Here is a 19,611-nt window from a genome sequence, read left to right on the forward strand (position 1 = left end):
AATAACTCATGGTTGTAGCTTTTATCAGTTTTGAAATATTTTCATATAAATCACGATAACTGCCAAAATTTCAACCTTCGGTCAACTTTGACTCGACCGAAATGGTTAAAAAACGCAATTGTAAGCTAAAACTCTTACATTCTAGTAATATTCAATCATTTACCTTCATTTTGCAACCAATTGGAAGTCTCTAGCACAATATTTCAATTTATGGTGAATTTTTGAAAAAAACTTTTCCTTACGTCCGCGCCAGAAATTCTTTCGTCACGTTGTCGTAATGTTTGCACTGTTTTATATTAGTCGTTACATAAAGTTTTATATATGGAAATGTGCGCAATTTCATGTAGAATACAACAGAAAATAACTCATGGTTGTAGCTTTTATTAGTTTTGAAATATTTTCATATAAATCACGATAACTGCCAAAATTTCAAGCTTCAGTCAACTTTAACTCGACCGAAATGGTAAAAAAACGCAATTATAAGCTAAAACTCTTACATTCTAGTAATATTCAATCACGTACCTTCATTTTGCAACAAACTGGAAGTCTCTAGCACAATATTTCGATTTATGGTGAATTTCTGAAAAAAAATTTTTTCCTTACGTCTGCGCGCGGTAACTCAGCCGAACATCTCAGAAATTCTTTCGTCATGTTGTCGTAATGTTTGCATCGTTTTACATTAGTCGTTACATAAACTTTTACATATGAAAATGTGTGCAATTTCATGTAGAATACAACAGAAATTAGATCATGGTTATAGCTTTTATCAGTTTTGAAATATTTTCACATAAATCACGATAACTGCCAAAATTTCAACCTTCAGTCAACTTTAACTAAACCGAAATGGTAAAAAAACGCAATTGTAAGCTAAAACTCTTACATTCTAGTAATATTCAATCATTTACCTTCATTTTGCAATAAATTGGAAGTCTCTAGCACAATATTTCGATTTATGGTGAATTTTTTAAAAAAACATTTTCCTTACATCTGCGCGGTAACTCGGCCGAACATCTCAGAAATTCTTTCGTCTCGTTGTCGTAATATTTGCACCGTTTTATATTAGTCAATACATAAAGTTTGATATATGAAAATGTGCGCAATTTCATTTACAATACAACAAAAAATAACTCATGGTTGTAGCTTTTATCAGTTTTGAAATATTTCCATATAAATCACGATAAATAGAAAAAATTTGACTTTTGGTCAACTTTAACTCGACCGAAATGGTCGAAAACTGCAATTGTAAGCTAAAACACTTACAGTCTAGTAATATTCAATCAATTAGCTTCATTTTTCAACAAACGGGAAGTCTCTAGCACAATATTTCGATTTATGGTGAATTTTTGAAAAAAAAATGTATTACGTCTGCGTGTTACGAATTCATGCATCATTTTGTGATAATATTTTCTCTGTGTTGGTTTGATCGTTTTAAAATTTGTTATATACCAAAATCATCGCAATTTAGTGTACAATACAACTAAAAAAAATTAAGTCATTAGCTTTAACCGTTTTGCTTACAGCGCGATTTGTATGCAATTATATACGAGTTTTTTTTTTCGCTGTCATATATTCCAATATTTATATATGATAATGATATTTTTTTCATTTCTGATGGTTGCATACTAAACTTCAGGCAATGACAAAAAAAATGAGCCAAAAATGAACTCTTAATAGTAAAAACTAAGCGTGCTGTGATTTTTAAAAAAAAACTTTTTTTCCGCTTCGGCGCTAACTCACTGAACGCCGCCGGCATACAGGAGACGTTTTTGTAAATAGGGCTTCGGCGTTAAAGGGTTAATAAAAAATAGCCCTAAAGAAAACAACAACATAATATATAAAATTCCATGTTTGGATTGCCCCTCTTTTTATATTGGCCAATCTAGCAAAGATTTAGATGTACGTATTAAGCAACATAAGTATTCAGTCAAAACTGGACAAGCATCCAATGCTATATTCATTCATTTAAGTGAAAACTCTCACAGGATAAATTCGACTGAAAGTTCAGTGATTGCCAGATCGAATGATTTCTCTTCAAGAAATCTATTGGAGTCTGCTATTATCCAGCTTACTTCCAGTTGTAATTTTAATCTTACCCCTGGCATGTATTATTTGGACCCCTGTATTAGAAAAATGTTCAAGAATGACCTAAAAGATAAAATCACTGACTTAATTACAAGGTAGCTACTTGATATATATTTTTTGTATATCCGTATGTATGTTTAATATAATTTTTTTTATTTGTAAAAATGTTCATCTTGCAAAAAGTTATTATTGTTTACAAAAAAAAAAAAGATTATTGTGTTGTACTAAAAATTTTTAGGTGGTCAGTCACGAACCTGTATGATCTTTTAATTGTCCTGAACGGTTGATCCTAATCCTTTGTAAAAACCTCTTAAATATTTAATCTTGTTTTGGCAGTTCTGCTAATTCTTCAATTGTGTTGGATTCCAGGTACATATGTTTCCTTTATAATCCCCATCTGTCATTTATATGAGCTTTCTTTGTAAACGTACTTTTATATTTCTTCAGTCTGCTAAGTAAAGGACTAGTGTCGAAAGGCCTTGCAGCACTCCAGTGTTTCCGTTTCCTTTGTGGATTTTATCTTTATTTATATATTCATCACGTTCCATATTTTCGTGATTCAGTTAAACATATATATATATATATATATATATATATATATATATATATATATATATATATATATATATATATATATATATATATATATATATATATATATATATATATCTATATATATATATATATATATATATATATATATATATATATATATATATATATATATATATATATATATATATAATATATTATATATATATATATATATATATATATATATATATATATATAATATATATATATATATATATATATATATATATATATATATATATATATATATATATATATATATATATATATATATATATATATATATATATATATATATATATATATATATATATATATATATATATATATATATATATATATATATATATATATATATATATATATATATATATATATATATATTTATATATATATATATATATATATATATATATATATATTATATATATATATTTATATATATATATATATATATATATATATATATATATATATATATATATATATATATATATATATATATATATACATACACACAAACATACATGTAGTTTCCCGACAAAATCATTAAATTAGGTAATTATTTTGAAAACAATTGTTTTCCTTGTAAACTCTTTCTCAGGTACTTAAATAAAATACTCTACCGGAAAATGGTACCTCTTATCTCTATCAGCACTGTTCCCAAATTAAAAATGTACACGAGTTTTCCGTTTCTTCATGATGACAATTTCAGAAAAAGGCTAATTTATATAATACACAAGGAACTACCAGCCCTAAACTTGAAACTTATTCCTAAGAACCCAGTCACCATTGGTTCTCTGTTCATATACAAAGACAAGCTGAGTCCAATGTTTACATCCAACGTTGTATACAAATATATTTGCCCTAGATGTAGTCGAGGGACCTTATGTTGGATGTACAAAAAGGCTACTAAAAGTACGCTTGGACTCTCATAGAGGAGTAAGTTTTAGGACAGGGAGTAGATTATCCAATCCAGAACAATCAAATATTCGGAATCACTCAAAGATCTGTAAAACACACATAGAGGCCAAAGATTTCCAAATCATAGGACACGTACAAAATGAAAACGAACTTCACGTCTTAGAGTCCATAATGATAAAAAAGCTGGTTCCATCGTTAAACTCGCAGAATTCCTCCATCCAATTGTACATTATGTAATGGCCCGTTGCACTTTGTCTTTCGTTTCTCAGTCTCTGAAGGTTCTTCTGTTTAGTTTCTCTTTGAAACTGCCTGCTGGGTGGGTGTTTTACTCCGTAGTGTTTTTTGCGTTTTTATGTTTCTTCTTTTAGCTGTAATAAAGGGATTTTGACAAAGGAAAAATCTATTTCTGAGGGAGGCCCTGTGTCACCCGGTGAAATTCCTATTAAGCACAAATTTCTAGGTATAGATATTGCCAAATATACCAGAGAAAAAAGCTATCAGGAATGCTGGGGTTACTACCCCCAGATCGAACATCTATTATGAAATAGACGTCGGTATAGATAAGGGTGAGTGATTGTTGTCACTGCCACAGTACTGCACTCTGTAGACATCCCAATGACAAAACCCCAGAACGTGAGGAGCCGATCTAACGCCCGCAGTCACCTGCCCGCCAACCGACGACCCCAGCGCCATCTGTACTCATTCCAGGCTAGCACCCCCCACAAGCTTGGTATGCCTACTCGGGGAGGGAAACCTAGATCCTGGGAGGGTCACCGGGTGACACAGGGCCTCCCTCAGAAATAGATTTTTCCTTTGTCAAAATCCCTTTTCTGAGCTCGTCCCTGTGTCAGCCGGTGAAATCATGACAGAGAATCATACTAAGCTTTGGTGAAAGTCTAAAAGGAACGAACAGTTAGGTGAACATGTATAAAAACACTATTACTGAAAATAGTTTTAATTATCCCCCAAAACATGATTAAATCCAAAGGTATAGACAGAGAAACTGAGTTATAACTAGGGATACAATTAATACCACAGTAAAGGACATGAGAAACAACTATGTACATAATTAATACTATGGTGGGAAGATACCAAAACTAAATAAACGACAGAAAATATATAAAGGTACCTCCGGACTTAAAACTAAATCACAGTAAGTATAACATGTCGCAAACTTAAAAACTAACACCGCAAGATTGTACATTATAATATCAGGAGCCAGGCTGTGAAGCATGTCTGGTCCAGGAGAAAATGGCAGGGCAAGTAAATGAGGCAGGTGGGCGGGGGGGGGAAAGGATAGGGATTAAAGGTTAATTTAAGGCGGAGGGACAATGCTCCCTACAGCCACCGCAGGGAACTTCAGAGCTTCCAGTGATTTCAGATAGTGGCGTTTAAACACTGATGGAGATTTCCAGCCCGTATACTTCTTAAGCTCATCAAAATTCATATTATGAAAATAATTAGTGGAGGTAGCCACTGCTCGGATATCATGAACCTTAGGGACTGAATCTGGGTTAGCTTGCTTAACCCCTTCGCCACTGGCCTGTTGCACTGCCGATAACGCTTGCATACCGCATGAGACCGCGAGTATATCAGTCATCATTTGCTCCCACTAAACTTTCTGTTATTCATATTTTTCATTTATATTCTTACATGAAAACATTGTGTACATACCAATGAATATTTTTCACCACATTGGCTATATATATATATATATATATATATATATATATTATATATATATATATATATATATATATATATATATATATATATATATATATATATATATATATATATATATATATATATATATATATATATATATATATATATATATATATATATATATATATATATATATATATATATATATATATATATATATATATATATATATATATATATATATATATACATATATATATATATATATATATATATATATATATATATATATATATATATATATATATATATATATATATATATATATATATATATATATATATATATATATATATATATATATATATATATATATATATATATATATATATATATATATATATATATATCGAAAAAAGAGGAATATTTAGTGGAAAAAGTAATTGCAGAAATAGAAATAGTAGTAAAGTAGTAGAAATAAAGTAGCAGAAAAAGTAGTAAAGTATTAGTAAAATAGTACTAGTAGTAATAGCAGTATATACTAGTTTTCTTACGGAAACAGTTAGTATACATCAATGAATGTTTATGGCATTGGTAATAATAATAATAATAATAATCATAATCATAATAATAATAACAATAATAATAAAAATTCAACACTAATACCACTACTACTACAACTTGTAGTAGAAAAATAATGATAATAAAAATTACGTTACTGTAAAAAAATGAAAGAAGTTTTCAAAAACATAGTACACTTTCCGTTTTGAAAATACTCCTCTGCCCGAGCATTCATCCATTCACACAGTCTGTCAATATCATCACAAAAAAAGAAACAAAATGCATATCGTGGGCAGGTGAAGTCGGGTGTGCAAACAGAGATCCCATTGTCACCCTCCGTGAAATCAGGGGTGGGTCTGGGCGCTTGTCACAAAATGGATCTGTTATGAACTGCCAACCTTCATCGACAATGGGTTCAATGTCTTCTAAAATCTCGGTGTCGCTGTCATCCTCTAAGCAACTATAACAACTATCACTATAATCATCTGACAGATCTGGCAGGTATTCCTACCCAGGATCTGAAATACTATCATCCGACATCATGATACTGAAAAATAAAAAAAACCTGTAAAATAACTGCAATCAAAAGGAGAAAAAGTTTAGCCTTCGAATCCAAATGGTTTACTCACAAGATCGTGACAATGTTTCATACATAACAGCTTGAGGCGCACTGACATGTGCTGCTGGACGATACCCCTTATAATATCCCATATGAATATGACGTCACGACGACCATCGGACACTCATTGGCTAGAATGAATAGTGGGTGGAGCTTCTGCACCTCTCTCGTACACAATACTACGCCTGAAACCCATCCAAGCTGAAGAAAACAGCTCTGCTTTTCGAGGAGGGATGAAAGACGTATAGGCGTACGTCGCGGTCTTTTATTACTGTACCGTAAAAGACGTACATGTGTACGTCCCGGTGGCGAAGGGGTTAATGAAGTATAGAATTTGTTGTCTGATAGCCTTTAAAGAAAGCATTCCTCCTTTTTCCCTGATAAAAAGAGGACCAGACAAACACTGAGAAGTTCTCCGTAAATAGGCCCTCAAGGTAGCAACTGGGCATAAAGACAGGTCTTGTGGAAGAGGAACAACCTTCCAGGGGGACCACCTATCCTGAGGGTCTTCATTTTTTGCTAAGAACCTTTGATCTGGGGAAAGCAGAACTTCTCCTGATGGGAGAAAATCCACATGATTCGCACCTCTAGAGAGAGCAGACAGTTCTGATATTCTGGCACCTGAAGCTAGACTAATTAGGAACAACGTCTTCCTTAACAGATTCAAATAAGAACATTGATCGTTATTAGTTTCTGAGGCTAATTTTAGAACATCGTTAAGAAACCAGGAAACCGTATGTGGACGGGTCGCTGGTCTCAAACGAGTGCATGCTCTGGGAATGGACGAAAAATATGAATCTGTTAAATCAATCTTGAAGCCATGCAAAAACACCTTTTTCAAAGCTGATTTCGCTGTGGTAATGGTGGCTGGAGCCAGACCCTTTTCAAACAGTGACCTAAAGAATGATATTGCCAAATTGGTGGTCATGACTTGAGCTTCAGATTCCTTCAAAAAAGATGCCAACGTTTTAACTGCTGAATCGTACTGTCTGAGGGTAGAATCTCTTTTATCTGATTCCAGAAACAGAGTATTAACGGGATCAATATCCGCACCTCTCTGAGCGGCGAATTTCATAAAGTCCATAAAGCCAGGGCATTCAGAATTCTTCAGGAAGCTGACACAGTCCGTGTTTGCACTATTTGAGTCAGCTGTGGCCTGGGTATTTTATGACACGTAGTTTGAGCTCCAGAAGAAGAGGGAACCAATTGCTCTTGGCCAGTTGGGAGGTACCAGGGCCACTTGACCTTTGAATGACCTGAGCTTGTGCAACACCTTCATCAGCAGGTTTATTGGCGGAAACAGATAGATTTTCTGCCATTTGTTCCAGTCCACTGACATTGCATCCGTAGCGTGAGCTCGAGGATCCAGGTTGTGAGCAACATAACAAGGGAGTTTGTGATTGTTCTCCGTGGCAAACAAGTCCACCTGAAGGCCCGGAACCTGACTGGCGGATCCATTCGAAAGAAGCCTTGTCCAGGGACCATTCTGACTCCAGCGGAGTTGCCTGGACAGGAGTCTGCAATGACATTCGGACTCCTGCTTGATGGGTAGCTGACAGGTGCCAGCCGTGTTTCTCCGCCAGGGAGAAAATGGCTATCATCACTTGGTTTATCCGGCTCGATTTGGAACCCCCTCTGTTTATGCAGTGTACCACTACTGCGCTGTCCAGCACCAGCCTGATATGAATCTGGTTGGTGGGGCAAAGCTTTTTCAGAGTTAGAAACACTGCCATCGCCTCCAAAATGTTTATGTGGAACTGACGGAACAGTGTGGACCATGTACCCTGTACCTTTTCTTTTGGTGAGTACCCTCCCCAGCCGCTTAACGAAGCGTCTGTGTGGATTATTAGAGCTGGGGGAGGGAATTGAAGGGGAACTGACTTCGAAAGACCCTTGACTGTGGACCACGGCAGGAGTGTTTTCCTCAGCACCGGAGGAATTAATGACACCTTGTCCCTGAGCTTGACATTGGCTCGTCTCCGCCACACTCTGTTTATGTCTTTCAGTTTTGCTTTTAGGAGCAGATCTGTTACAGATGCGAACTGAAGAGAACCCAGGATTCTTTCTTGCGTTCTGCGAGAGGCTTTCCTGCCTTTGAGGAATTGCCTGGTGGCTTTGGCTATCTCTCTCCGTTTGGCTGGCAGAATAGACAGCTTGTGCGAGTCCAGATCCCACTGGATACCCAGCCACTGAAATCGAGCCTCCGGAGTTAGGCGGGACTTGCGCGCCTGTTTATCTGAAAGCCTAGGGATTCCAGAAACTCGATCCCTATGGCGTAGCTCTCCGGCACTCCTCGGCGTTGGATGCCCAAATTATCCAATCGCCCAGGTATGCGCCAGCGATATCCCCGGGACCGTAACTGCTGCACTACCGTTTCCGCCAGCTTCATGAAAATTCTGGGTGCTATGTTGAGCCCGAATGGCATGACCCTGAACAGTAGGCTTGTTTCCCCAGTCTGAAACCTAGGAAGGGGAGAGAAGTTCCGGCGCAATCGGGACGTGATAATATGCGTCTGAAAGATCTATAGAGGTGGTGACGGCTCCACGAGGAAGTACAGTGAACCCTCGTTTATCGCGGTAGATAGGTTCCAGAACTGGCCGCGATAGCTGAAAATCCGTGAAGTAGGGACACCATATTTACAGTATTTATTTTAACATGTATTCAGACTTTTAAAACCCTCCCTTTACATAGTACTGTTAACAAACCACCCTTTACAGTAATGCACAGATATCTACAATACGTACATACAGTACACAGGCACAAATGATAAGCAATAAAACAGTAAGTGAACATAAAAAAATAGAAAGATTGTTATGGTGCGTACTGTACAATTGTACAGTATTTTACTCACCACGATAGAGTTGGAAGTTACAATAAAGCCCTCCTCGTATGTACTGTTAACAAACCACCCTTTAATGTACAGAACACTTAATGCATGTACAGTACCCTAATCTAAAACAGGCACTAATATTAAAATGTTAGAATATTAAAGTATATAAAGAAATAAAGATTGTTACTGTACCCACCATGAAAGAAGTTGAAGAAAAACTTGAATGATGATGGCGATGAATTTGCTGCACAGTAGAAATGATAATGATGAAGCTGATGATGTCTTCTACTGTGCAGCCAATGATTGTATTTTACGTCTCTTCAGACTGAGGTGTCTTTTCCTGGGACACCTCTTCAACTTCTTCCTGGGACACTTCTTCAATTTCTTCCGAAGGCATAGTAGCAGGAGGAACTGGCTCTTTTTTGCGAGGCTGGAAGAACATTGTGATCGGAAGTTGCTGCCGCTGCTTCTTTTTCAATCGAAGAGCATCCTGTAGGGAGTCATGTCTTCATCGATTTTGTTGCAGAACTGCAGAGAACGAACCATATCCTCGTCCCATTCTTGTGACAATTCTTTCAGCTCCTTCGCTAGGTTGCAGAGCTTGGCAAGCCGTTCTAATGTTAAGCCTGTTTCTTCGACAACTTCTTGGGTCTCTTCCTGTGGTTCATTTTCTTCCTCACTGGCTGATTTTGTCAGGTCTTCGAGGTCTGCGTCAGTTAGCGGCTGGGAATGGCAGTCCAACAACTCATCAACGTCTTCCGTCGTCATGTCGCCAAACCCGTCACCTCCAATTATCGCAGCCAACTGCACAGATTTCCGTACTGCAGAGTGTTGAATCTTGGCAGGCGTAAATCCCTCATCGTCGTAAACAATCTCGGACCACAACTTCCTCCAGCTCGCGTTAACGGTAGCAGGTTTCATTTCTTGCAGTGCCTTCTGGATGTTCTGAAGGCACGTGGCAATTAATGTGTACTGCCGCCAGCACGCCTTCAAATTGAATGTTTCATCCTCATCTTCTTGGGCGGCATCCACACACGCAACGAGGTCTGCCAAGGTATTCTTCGTGTAGAGGGCCTTGAACGCCCTGATAACCCCCTGGTCCATCGGTTGAATTAAGGACTTTGTGTTGGGTGGCAGGAACTCAACCTGAATGCCCTCATGCGAAAGATCAGTCGCGTGTCCACCAGCATTATCCAACAGGAGAAGGATCTTAAATGGCAAGCCCTTTTCTAAGAGATATTTACTGACTTGTGGGATAAAACACTGGTGGAACCAGTTGGAGGTCAGCATCTTAAGTAATCCATGCTTTTGGATTATGCATCCAATACACGGAAGGAGATTCTTATTTTTATTTTTCAAAGCACGAGGGTTTTTCGACTTATAAATAAGCCCTGGCTTTAGCAAAAATCCCGCAGCATTGCCACACATCACGAGGGTAACACGATCTTTGAATGCTTTAAAGCCAGAGGCTTTGGCTTCTTCTTTGAACAGGAAAGTTCGCGATGACATTCTCTTCCAAAACAAACCCGTCTCGTCCATATTAAAGACTTGTTCAGGCTTGTATCCACCTTCAGCGATAATATTCTTGAACGTCTCATTCGGCGTAAGTTTCAGCAGCGACCGTGTCAGCAGAAGCAGCCTGCGCCATGCAGGGAAACGCTTTTCAGGCCAAGCGTTTCTGAAACTTGGCGAACCATCCTTTGCTGGCGGTAAACGTCGTGTCTGAGGCTGGGAATCAGTGGATGTCCCTGCTTGAGGTTCATCTACATCATCTTCGTGCGTCTTCCTCTTCTTCTTCAGCGTGGTTGCCATCATCTTGAGGTTCCTTTGCCGCGAAATTCTCATACAACCTCAAAGCCTTGGTTCGGATGGTGTTCGTATCCAAGGCTATTTTCTTCTTCCGCAGTCGGCAATCCAGATTGACAAAGCACCTTCCATAATGGACGATCGCTTTATTACGAGCCGTAACAACTCGCTTTGCTGACTTGCTAAAGGTGATGGCAGCCGTCTTCCTAATCTTCGCCTCATCCTTCTTAGTGTAGCGAACGGTGGATTCGTTCACTCCAAAATGGCGGGCCACGCCGCATAACTTCCCCTTCCTTCAACATATCGAAGTGTCACCTTCTCAGCAATCGTCATCATTTTCCGTTGGCGTTTAGGCTCAGTACCAGCCTTAGCAGAAGCAGAACGCTTGGGAGCCATTGTAGGGGTTAAACAAAGTTAAAAAAGTTCAGTTTCAAACACACACTGTCACGCACAGCACTGGTAATGTAAACAGCATCTATCTACCGAGAGAGCGGGAAACGAAGTGGCCGCGAGAAGATGCTGCGGGTCAGAGACAAGGGAAGCTGCTGCGGGTCGGAGAAACGGTCAAAACAGCAATCACAGGCGAGATTACAAAACTTGGGAGCTGATTCGTCATCTATCACCAATGGAACCAATCACAGCCCATCTTACATGCTAGTTTCAAATTCAAATATACTTTACGCTATTTTATTTTTTTTTTTGTTGTAGTAGTATAGGTTTATTCGAGATGTGATTTTTGCAACAAACAATATTATTGGATGCAGTACAAAAGATTCATGGAAAAGATGCACATTCATTACATTTGTATTTTATAATTAGTATATATGTAGCCATCAGCAGCCTTACACCATTCAAATATGACAATGTCAGACTGCATCTGATTAGCGTTTCATGTTCAGTTTAATTTTACTAGTACTATAATGAATTATCGTATGATCACATTCTCTTTTTGTTTAATTTCATTTTGTACTGAATTATATGTCATAATGCAATGAACCAACAGTACTAGCAGATATTAATAATTATTAATGGAATTAATGAAATATTTGGGTCTTCATATATCGCGACTATTTTTGAAATTTCCGGAAAATCCGCTATATATTTTCTCTTATACATACGTAATGGAAAAAATCCGCGAAGTCGTGAATCCGCGATAGTCGAACCGCGAAGTAGCGAGGGTTCACTGTAGAGTCCGCACCTGCGCGATTGTAAGCATGCAAAATTTGTCGCATTGTATATAAAGATTGAGACGCGACAGATCCAAGATTACCCTTTGTTGACTGGAGTCTTTCTTGGGAACACTGAACAGCCTGCCTTGAAATTTCAGGTGTCTCACTTTCTTTATGGCCCTCTTTTGGAGTAATTCCGCCGCAAAGTCCCGCAGAGCTTTGGAAGATGGTTGATGAAATCTGATCAGAGGGGGAGTGCCCTTGATCCAACTCCACCCCAAACCTTTGGAGACTATACTGTGGGCCCACAGACTGAAGGTCCACTGGTCCCTGAACAGGTGAAGTCTGCCGCCCACCTGATTGGTCTCACTGGGAAGGTGAAGGCTTGCCTCCTCTACCTCGGCCTCCTCTCCCCGGGAGAGGGATTTGTAAAGGCAGCCTTGCCTCTGAAGGAGGCTCTTGCTCTGCTCCCCCTTGCGCTCCTGTTAAGGCCTCGAAACGACCCCTGGCCCTCATAGGAGGGGTTATACACAGGCGACGTTACGAAGGTAGGCGTGGCAAGGGAGTGCTGAGCTGGCTGCACCAGCACGAACTGTTGAGGCTGGGCCTTCGAGGTAGAAGGCTGGCCAACTGGCGAGACAGGTACAGCTTGGACAACGGCTTGTTGGTGTTGTCTTCTGTGCCTCCTGTATCTCTTACCAAGCCTGTTTTGGGGCCCGGCAGACTCAGGGGTTTTCCTTTTGAAAGCAGGGATACCCCAGCGGGAGCGCAGACTCTGATTAGCCCTGGTTGCCTCAGCCAGGACATTGTTGACCTCTCCTTCGGGGAAGATACTAGCCCCCCAGAAGGAGCTTTTCATGAGCTTGTTAGGCTCATGTCTTATGGTAGCGTCAGCGAAGATGTATTTGCGGCAGTTCATCCGCGCTACCATGAAGTCAAACAGGTCCGCCTGAAATCCTGCTAACAGAGACTTCGTCAGGACCTGGAAGAGTGGCTCCTCGGAGTACATCACTGCGGTGGATTCCGCCAGGCACAGGGAGTTCAGTGATCGGCTCAGCCAACACCTAGTCTCAAACTCTGCTTTCAGGAGGGCTTGTGGCAGTTTGGGAAGCTGCTCACTGAATAAGGTGGATGCACAATCTGGGTCCAGCTTACCCGATGTAAAAGTGGCCAGGGCATCCTTCCAGAAATCATTGTCTCCGGGGAAGATCAGTGAGGTGGGATCAGTCTCCCGGAGCAGAGGCGATGGCTTACCTTCCGTGCATGCCTGGGCGGTCGCAAGAGCCACCTTAGTCATACAAGGGGTTGGGATTCTATCACCCAATGAGAACATCGTGAAGTTGCCCTTGAAGGGGGTCAACTTCGTGTTCTCCGCCTGCCACTCATTAAATGTGCGCAGCAATGTAGACTGCGCCTGGTCCCTTGGGAAGATAACTGTCTCCTTCGGGACCTTATCCGTCCTTACCCAAGCTTCCTCCGTCAACCTGGCGAAGCCTGGGTAGTGGGGCAGCAGGTCAGGAGGAAAGAATTCCAATTCCTGAAGCCTGCACGTGCCTAGACCCTCGATCGTTAGGGTATCTTCATGCCGGGGAGCATGAAGGGCCAAACGCCAAGGATTTCCCTTGTCAAATGGAGGGAGGGCGGAGGCATCCGGAATGGGGTAATGTACCGCCGACCCACCGGAGCGCATGAACCCAGAGAGCATACTCTCCTGGCTCTGCAACCTCTCCATAAGCTTGTTGAGCTTAGCATCCACCTCCGAGGTAGACTTCTGCAGAAGTATACCGGCAAACTCCTCCGGATCAAAGGCAGGTTGGCGAGGAGGGCTAGCCTTAGCTGCCATCGAACTCGCTCCCTTAGCAGAGGGAGTGGCCTTGTTTGTGGAAGCCACCGGACTAGTATCCCGTGGCTTCACCGGAGGGAAAGGGGTTGCTTTGCGGGAGGTTGCGGACTTATAGCCCTTCGCCTTCCAAGACTTCTTCAACTTGGGGACAGCCGATTGCACCCTGTCCTCCAAGTAAGAAGACTTTTGCAAACCCTGAAATGAAGAAGCGGTGGATGAAGGGGAATCAAAAAGGGAGCCCGCCCCCACTGCCTCACTTACCTCCCTACCTACCTCCTGGTCCTGTTCTGTGTTCATCGGCTCCAGGTCAAGGTTTATGGCTGCCACTTCCTCCGACACCGCCACGTACAAATTCTCGTCCTGGGGAGGCTGGGTTTCTACCCGGATCTGCTCGATGAGAGGAGCGGCGACTTCCGATGGAACAGCCACTGAGATCCGGGCGCCGGGGTAAAGCAGATTCCAGATGTTCTCGTCCAGAACATATGGCGTCCCCGACGGAACATTCCTTCCAAAACCAGCCACCCAGGCTCGAAGGGAACCCAAGGCGTCGCTATGGAAGCTTGGTCGGCCTGGAAGAGAGCAGGGACTTAATAACCGAAAGCGCTTTCGGTGAAGAGATATATAAGCAATATATCAGGAACATAACCACTTGAAACAAGTGAGGCAACCAGGTAAACTAAAGGCAGTAACTATAGGCTTACCGACTCGTCCTGGATAAGCTCGTAAAGAGCGAAGCAAACCTCATAACCGTCCGGGTGCCACACGATGAGGTCGTCTATCCGGACTGCACAGCCCGAATGGGAACGGCAGACAACGTGCCCATAGGGCTGGTGCAGCACTGCAGTGCACCCGGGCTCCTGACAACGTACTGTCTGTAAGTGGAAGACGGCATATGAACATACTAATTTAAGGCGCGCTGGAGCAGAACCGACGGAGATAGGGACCTTAAACTATAGCAGGTAATGGAGCATGCTAATTAATTTATACCGGACCCGCCGGAGCATTCCGGCGGGACGATAAACCAAAGCAAAACATGACACACACTAAATTAAGGAGCGCCGGAGATAGTTCGACGGAGTAGGACCTTAACCTAGGATCATGCAACTCTTAATTGTAAAATCAACTTAAAGTATAATTACTGCCGGAGTCCGGTAGTAAGTAAATGGTTAACATAGGATAGCAGTACACTGCTGGTCATAGTGTTCCGGCGCGGACCCCTCCGAGATCCCGTGCCTCCATCACTTGGTTACAGCGGGGAGGGCGGGGTAAATCATTACCTCCAGTCATTATACAGCTAGAGAACTAGGTGTGACTAAGGCCAACCTACTGAAAACCAAAACCACCGGAGTGGTAACAGGTAAGAAGGCAACGGGAGGACCGGGGACGGCGGAGCGGAACCAGCGAGGAAGTGTTTAAACCCTGAAGGTGATCGAAGTTCAGCCCGACCGGAGAGAGAGCGAACCAACGAAACACTAGCCGGCGGTTGACACTAGAACGGAGGCCAGGAGGGTGGGTGACTCTCAACTGGGAACGGACTAGTCCCCCGCGGGGTGACGATCGAAGAGACCGACGTCCCACACGCGGGGAGATGACACACCACTGGTAAAGTCAGGGAGGCAGCACTTAGAAGGTGGAATCGAGAGTTATGTTCAAGTGGACGGGGGACACCCCCATACACTGACTGTAACTCCCCACGGGGCGTCGAAACAGACGTATCGACTTCCTGCGTGCAGGGAGACTCATGACACTCACCAAAAGTACTAGGGGAGGATAGGATAATAGCACTAGTCTAAAGCAACGCCAAACTCTCACCCTCCTCTGAAGGCGCAGCCCAGACAGTAAAAGGGAGGAGAGAGGAGAGAGGAAGAGGGGTGGAAGGGAGAGAAATTCCCGTAACGCAGTCCAACCAACAACCGACCCATAGGGCAGAAGGGCAATGCATAAAGAAGATCCCCTTTTATTTTTTCCTCTCTCCCTCATTAGAGGGAGGAGGGGATGGGGCTTCAGATGCCCTAGCAAACCCGAAAACGAGCGGTAAGGCGGATGGAACAACAAACAGGAACTCCTCGACCAGCCTACCCTCCCTCCCCGCTCAAGCAACATAGTCGGGAGAGATGGGAGCTAAGACAATGCCAAAGCCTAACCTGAATAGCCTAACCCACCGATTGGAGCGAGAGGGCTAGGCTAGGATCTCCAATTTCTAATAAGTACCGCTAAAGTTAACCAATAACCACATAAGTGCACGTAATATGATCGAATATACAAAAATATAAGAACTTGTGCTAAGCGTATAGCCTAACCGGGCGAGGCGAACAGGAGGTAGGCAGCCAACTGGCTGCTCCTGACGCCGAGCCCGGACCACAATAAATCCAAATTATCCATGTCATCCATTACACTACAAATCAGAGAAACTGACAAAAGAAAGCACCACCTTGGAGAGGGAATCTACTCGCGCGAGAGCCTGGTATAAACTATGAATTAATTGTAAAAACCAAAATAAGGGGAGGAAGCCTCCGTGAGGAATGACGCTAATCAAGGTACCAGGAACCGCCCGACATAGATAAACGCCTCCAAAAGGAACTTCTTGAAGGGGAATTACGAAACATGAATAAAATTGTAAACGACCGAGAGAAACCCCTGCAGAAACGAGCTGTAAGGGTGTACCTCAAGGTCATCATGGTAGAGGCGGCGAACGCCGGGGAGCGCCCGATGTATGACCCTGTAAATATTAACTTACGGGCCAATAAGAGCCTCACTGATAATAAAACCCCACAAGAAGATGGTACTTAACTTCATAACGGTGAAATTGCTTGAAGACATGGTCAACTCAAGGAAAAATGGGCAAAAAACCAGCACAAGAAAAAAGCCTTCTTAAAGGAAAAACGTGCTAGAATGGAATGAGTACAGATGGCGCTGGGGTCGTCGGTTGGCGGGCAGGTGAGTGCGCGGGCGTTAGATCGCTCCTCACGTTCGGGGTTTTGTCATTGGGATGTCTACAGAGTGCAGTACTGTGGCAGTGACAACAATCACTCACCCTTATCTATACCGACGCCTATTTCATAATAGATGTTCGATCTGGGGTTAGTAACCCCAGCATTCCTGATAGCTTTTTTCTCTGGTATATTTAGCAATATCTATACCTAGAAATTCGTGCTTAATAGGAATTTCACCGGCTGACACAGGGACGAGCTCAGAAATTTTATTTTGACCTTTAATTTTTTTGTTTTTTCTCACTTTAAATATATTGATGTAACCAGGGATGTCAAGATGATTTTACATCCTTTTTACATTTTTAAAGTTTTTAAGTTTTTTTAAATTTACGTTCTTGAGTTTTTTCCTATATCTTTGTATTCTGATGTGTTTTTTTTTTTTTTTTTTAGTTTCACTATTCTGCTATATTTTACTTTTACTGGGGATGTCAATGTAATAAATCTATATATTTTGTATTTATTCTACAAGTTATTACGAGTAATGTGGTGTTCAAATTTTTACAGCCTTGAAAATGCAACCGAGATGGTTTGTGAAACGTCGGCACAATAAATCATGAAAATGCTCTGTGCTTTTCCTCGTTACCCCATCGATGTGGTTTTGAGCAGTGGCTCCTGTTGTGATTGTATATATATATATATATATATATATATATATATATATATATATATATATATATATATATATATATATATATATTTAATATATGAATATGTATATGTATATGTATATATACTGTATATATATATATATATATATATATATATATATATATATATATATATATATATATATATATATATATATATATATATATATATATATATATATATATATATATATATATATATATATATATATATATATATATATATATATATATATATAAATATATGGTTATTATTTTACTTCTATTCTGTTGTGCAATTCTGCACATTTATGAAGTAAGCTTCAGCTTTGATATTTTGGCTTTGTTGTTACAAATTAATGTAGCTCTTGGTACTTCTGGGCTGATTAATGATATAAATCTCTACAAATCTAGGTACCTGTTTACCATTCAACAGTTTATGCCACCTAAGAGGAGGTCTAGGAGACTGGCCTGTTAACCTCTAACAGAATGAAATGCTTAAATGCAATGAAACATTATGTATGTATGCTATGCTTGACTTCATAAACTCAACTGTATATTTTTTAGATGCAAGTACAGACTTACCCAAAACTTTCTGTAGAGAAAGATACAGAAATATTGTGGAATTATGTTATCTGTTGCACTCCAGTCATTGTTTTTTTATTATCAACTAAATTGGTAAAAAGGTTTATTTGCTTAGGAATGTTTGATGGTCTGATTCCTTTGCATCACATCTAGTTTTTGCAACTTAGCTTAATCAATTAACAAATCTCGGATATAAAGCTACGATACTGTTAATAGTTTTATTTTGAAGAACAGTAAAATAACTTTCCAAGACAAATGTAGTAATCATCACAAACATAATCTTGCAGATCAGAATAAGAGTAACTAACATGACCTTCTCTATATATTGCTTAATGCTTTTAGGAAGGAAGGATGATTATACACTGTTTATGCAAAGCTGCTTCATTTATGCACTGCATAATTTTTTATTTTAATTGTATTTTTTAAGTCATGTTCGTAGACAGGCTAAAATTTATATTAATTTTCAGAAATTTATTCCCATGATTAATTTTCCATCATTTACAGAGGATAGTGTTTATCAAGACGAAGTGGAATGTGCTTCCGAGATGCCAGAATTTGAAATTGATCGCCTTGACAATGGTAAATTTCAGACAGTAGTGCCAGCAGCAAGGTATGATTCAGTGTTGTCTAGTATTAAGAACTTATGGTTAACTTTTTAAATGTCTTTCATATATTTTAAGAAGGATTAAATTTATAAAATATGTGGAAAGGTGTGTATTTTCATAATTTCCTGGGAATAACCACACTTGTATGATATTTTGTGGTCAAAATTTGAAGCATACATATGTAATTCTAGTCTCCTGGTTAAATTTGTATTATAACAGTAAGCACTTTGGGCAACAATTACCTAATAATTATTTACAAATTTTGACAATGTTGAGAACACAGCAGTAGTATTATTACTATTAATAAATTGCACAGAGGGCATTTGAGTTACACTACAGGGTGCCTGGCCTGGGCACAGTGAACTGCTTAATCCTTTTTTTCTAGCATTTTACAACCACAAACTGGAAAACTGAGGGTACAGTGTAAACCACTTGTGAAGTTTTCCAGTTTAATATTTATACGTACAAATCTCGCTTAAGGACTATGTCATGTGCATACTAGATCTCAGCTGAACTAGAACTGATATTATGTTATTTTTATCCTTTTCAGTGGATTTTTCTCTTATATTATTGGAACAAAAGGTGCCACCAAAAAGCGAATTGAAATGGACACTTTTACACAAATTCGCATTCCTCCAAAGGGCCAAACAGGAGATATAGGTAAGAATTATCTTATGTCCCAGAATGTATTTCTTTTATCAGTTTTTTC

General features: G+C 39.9%; 1 protein-coding gene across 1 annotated transcript in view; it reads left to right on the forward strand.

Moving 5' to 3' along the window:
* LOC136847042 (activating signal cointegrator 1 complex subunit 1-like) overlaps nucleotides 1–19,611 on the forward strand; it is a 193,257-nt gene that overhangs the window by 43,221 nt on the left and 130,425 nt on the right. Inside the window, exons 2-3 of the mRNA XM_067118278.1 lie at nucleotides 18,802–18,907; nucleotides 19,453–19,562. Coding sequence (XP_066974379.1) covers nucleotides 18,802–18,907; nucleotides 19,453–19,562 — 216 coding nt within the window. The remainder of the gene's footprint in view (nucleotides 1–18,801; nucleotides 18,908–19,452; nucleotides 19,563–19,611) is intronic.

The sequence above is a fragment of the Macrobrachium rosenbergii genome, chromosome 16 (assembly GCF_040412425.1).
Source record: "Macrobrachium rosenbergii isolate ZJJX-2024 chromosome 16, ASM4041242v1, whole genome shotgun sequence".
Taxonomy (NCBI): Eukaryota; Metazoa; Arthropoda; class Malacostraca; order Decapoda; family Palaemonidae; genus Macrobrachium; species Macrobrachium rosenbergii.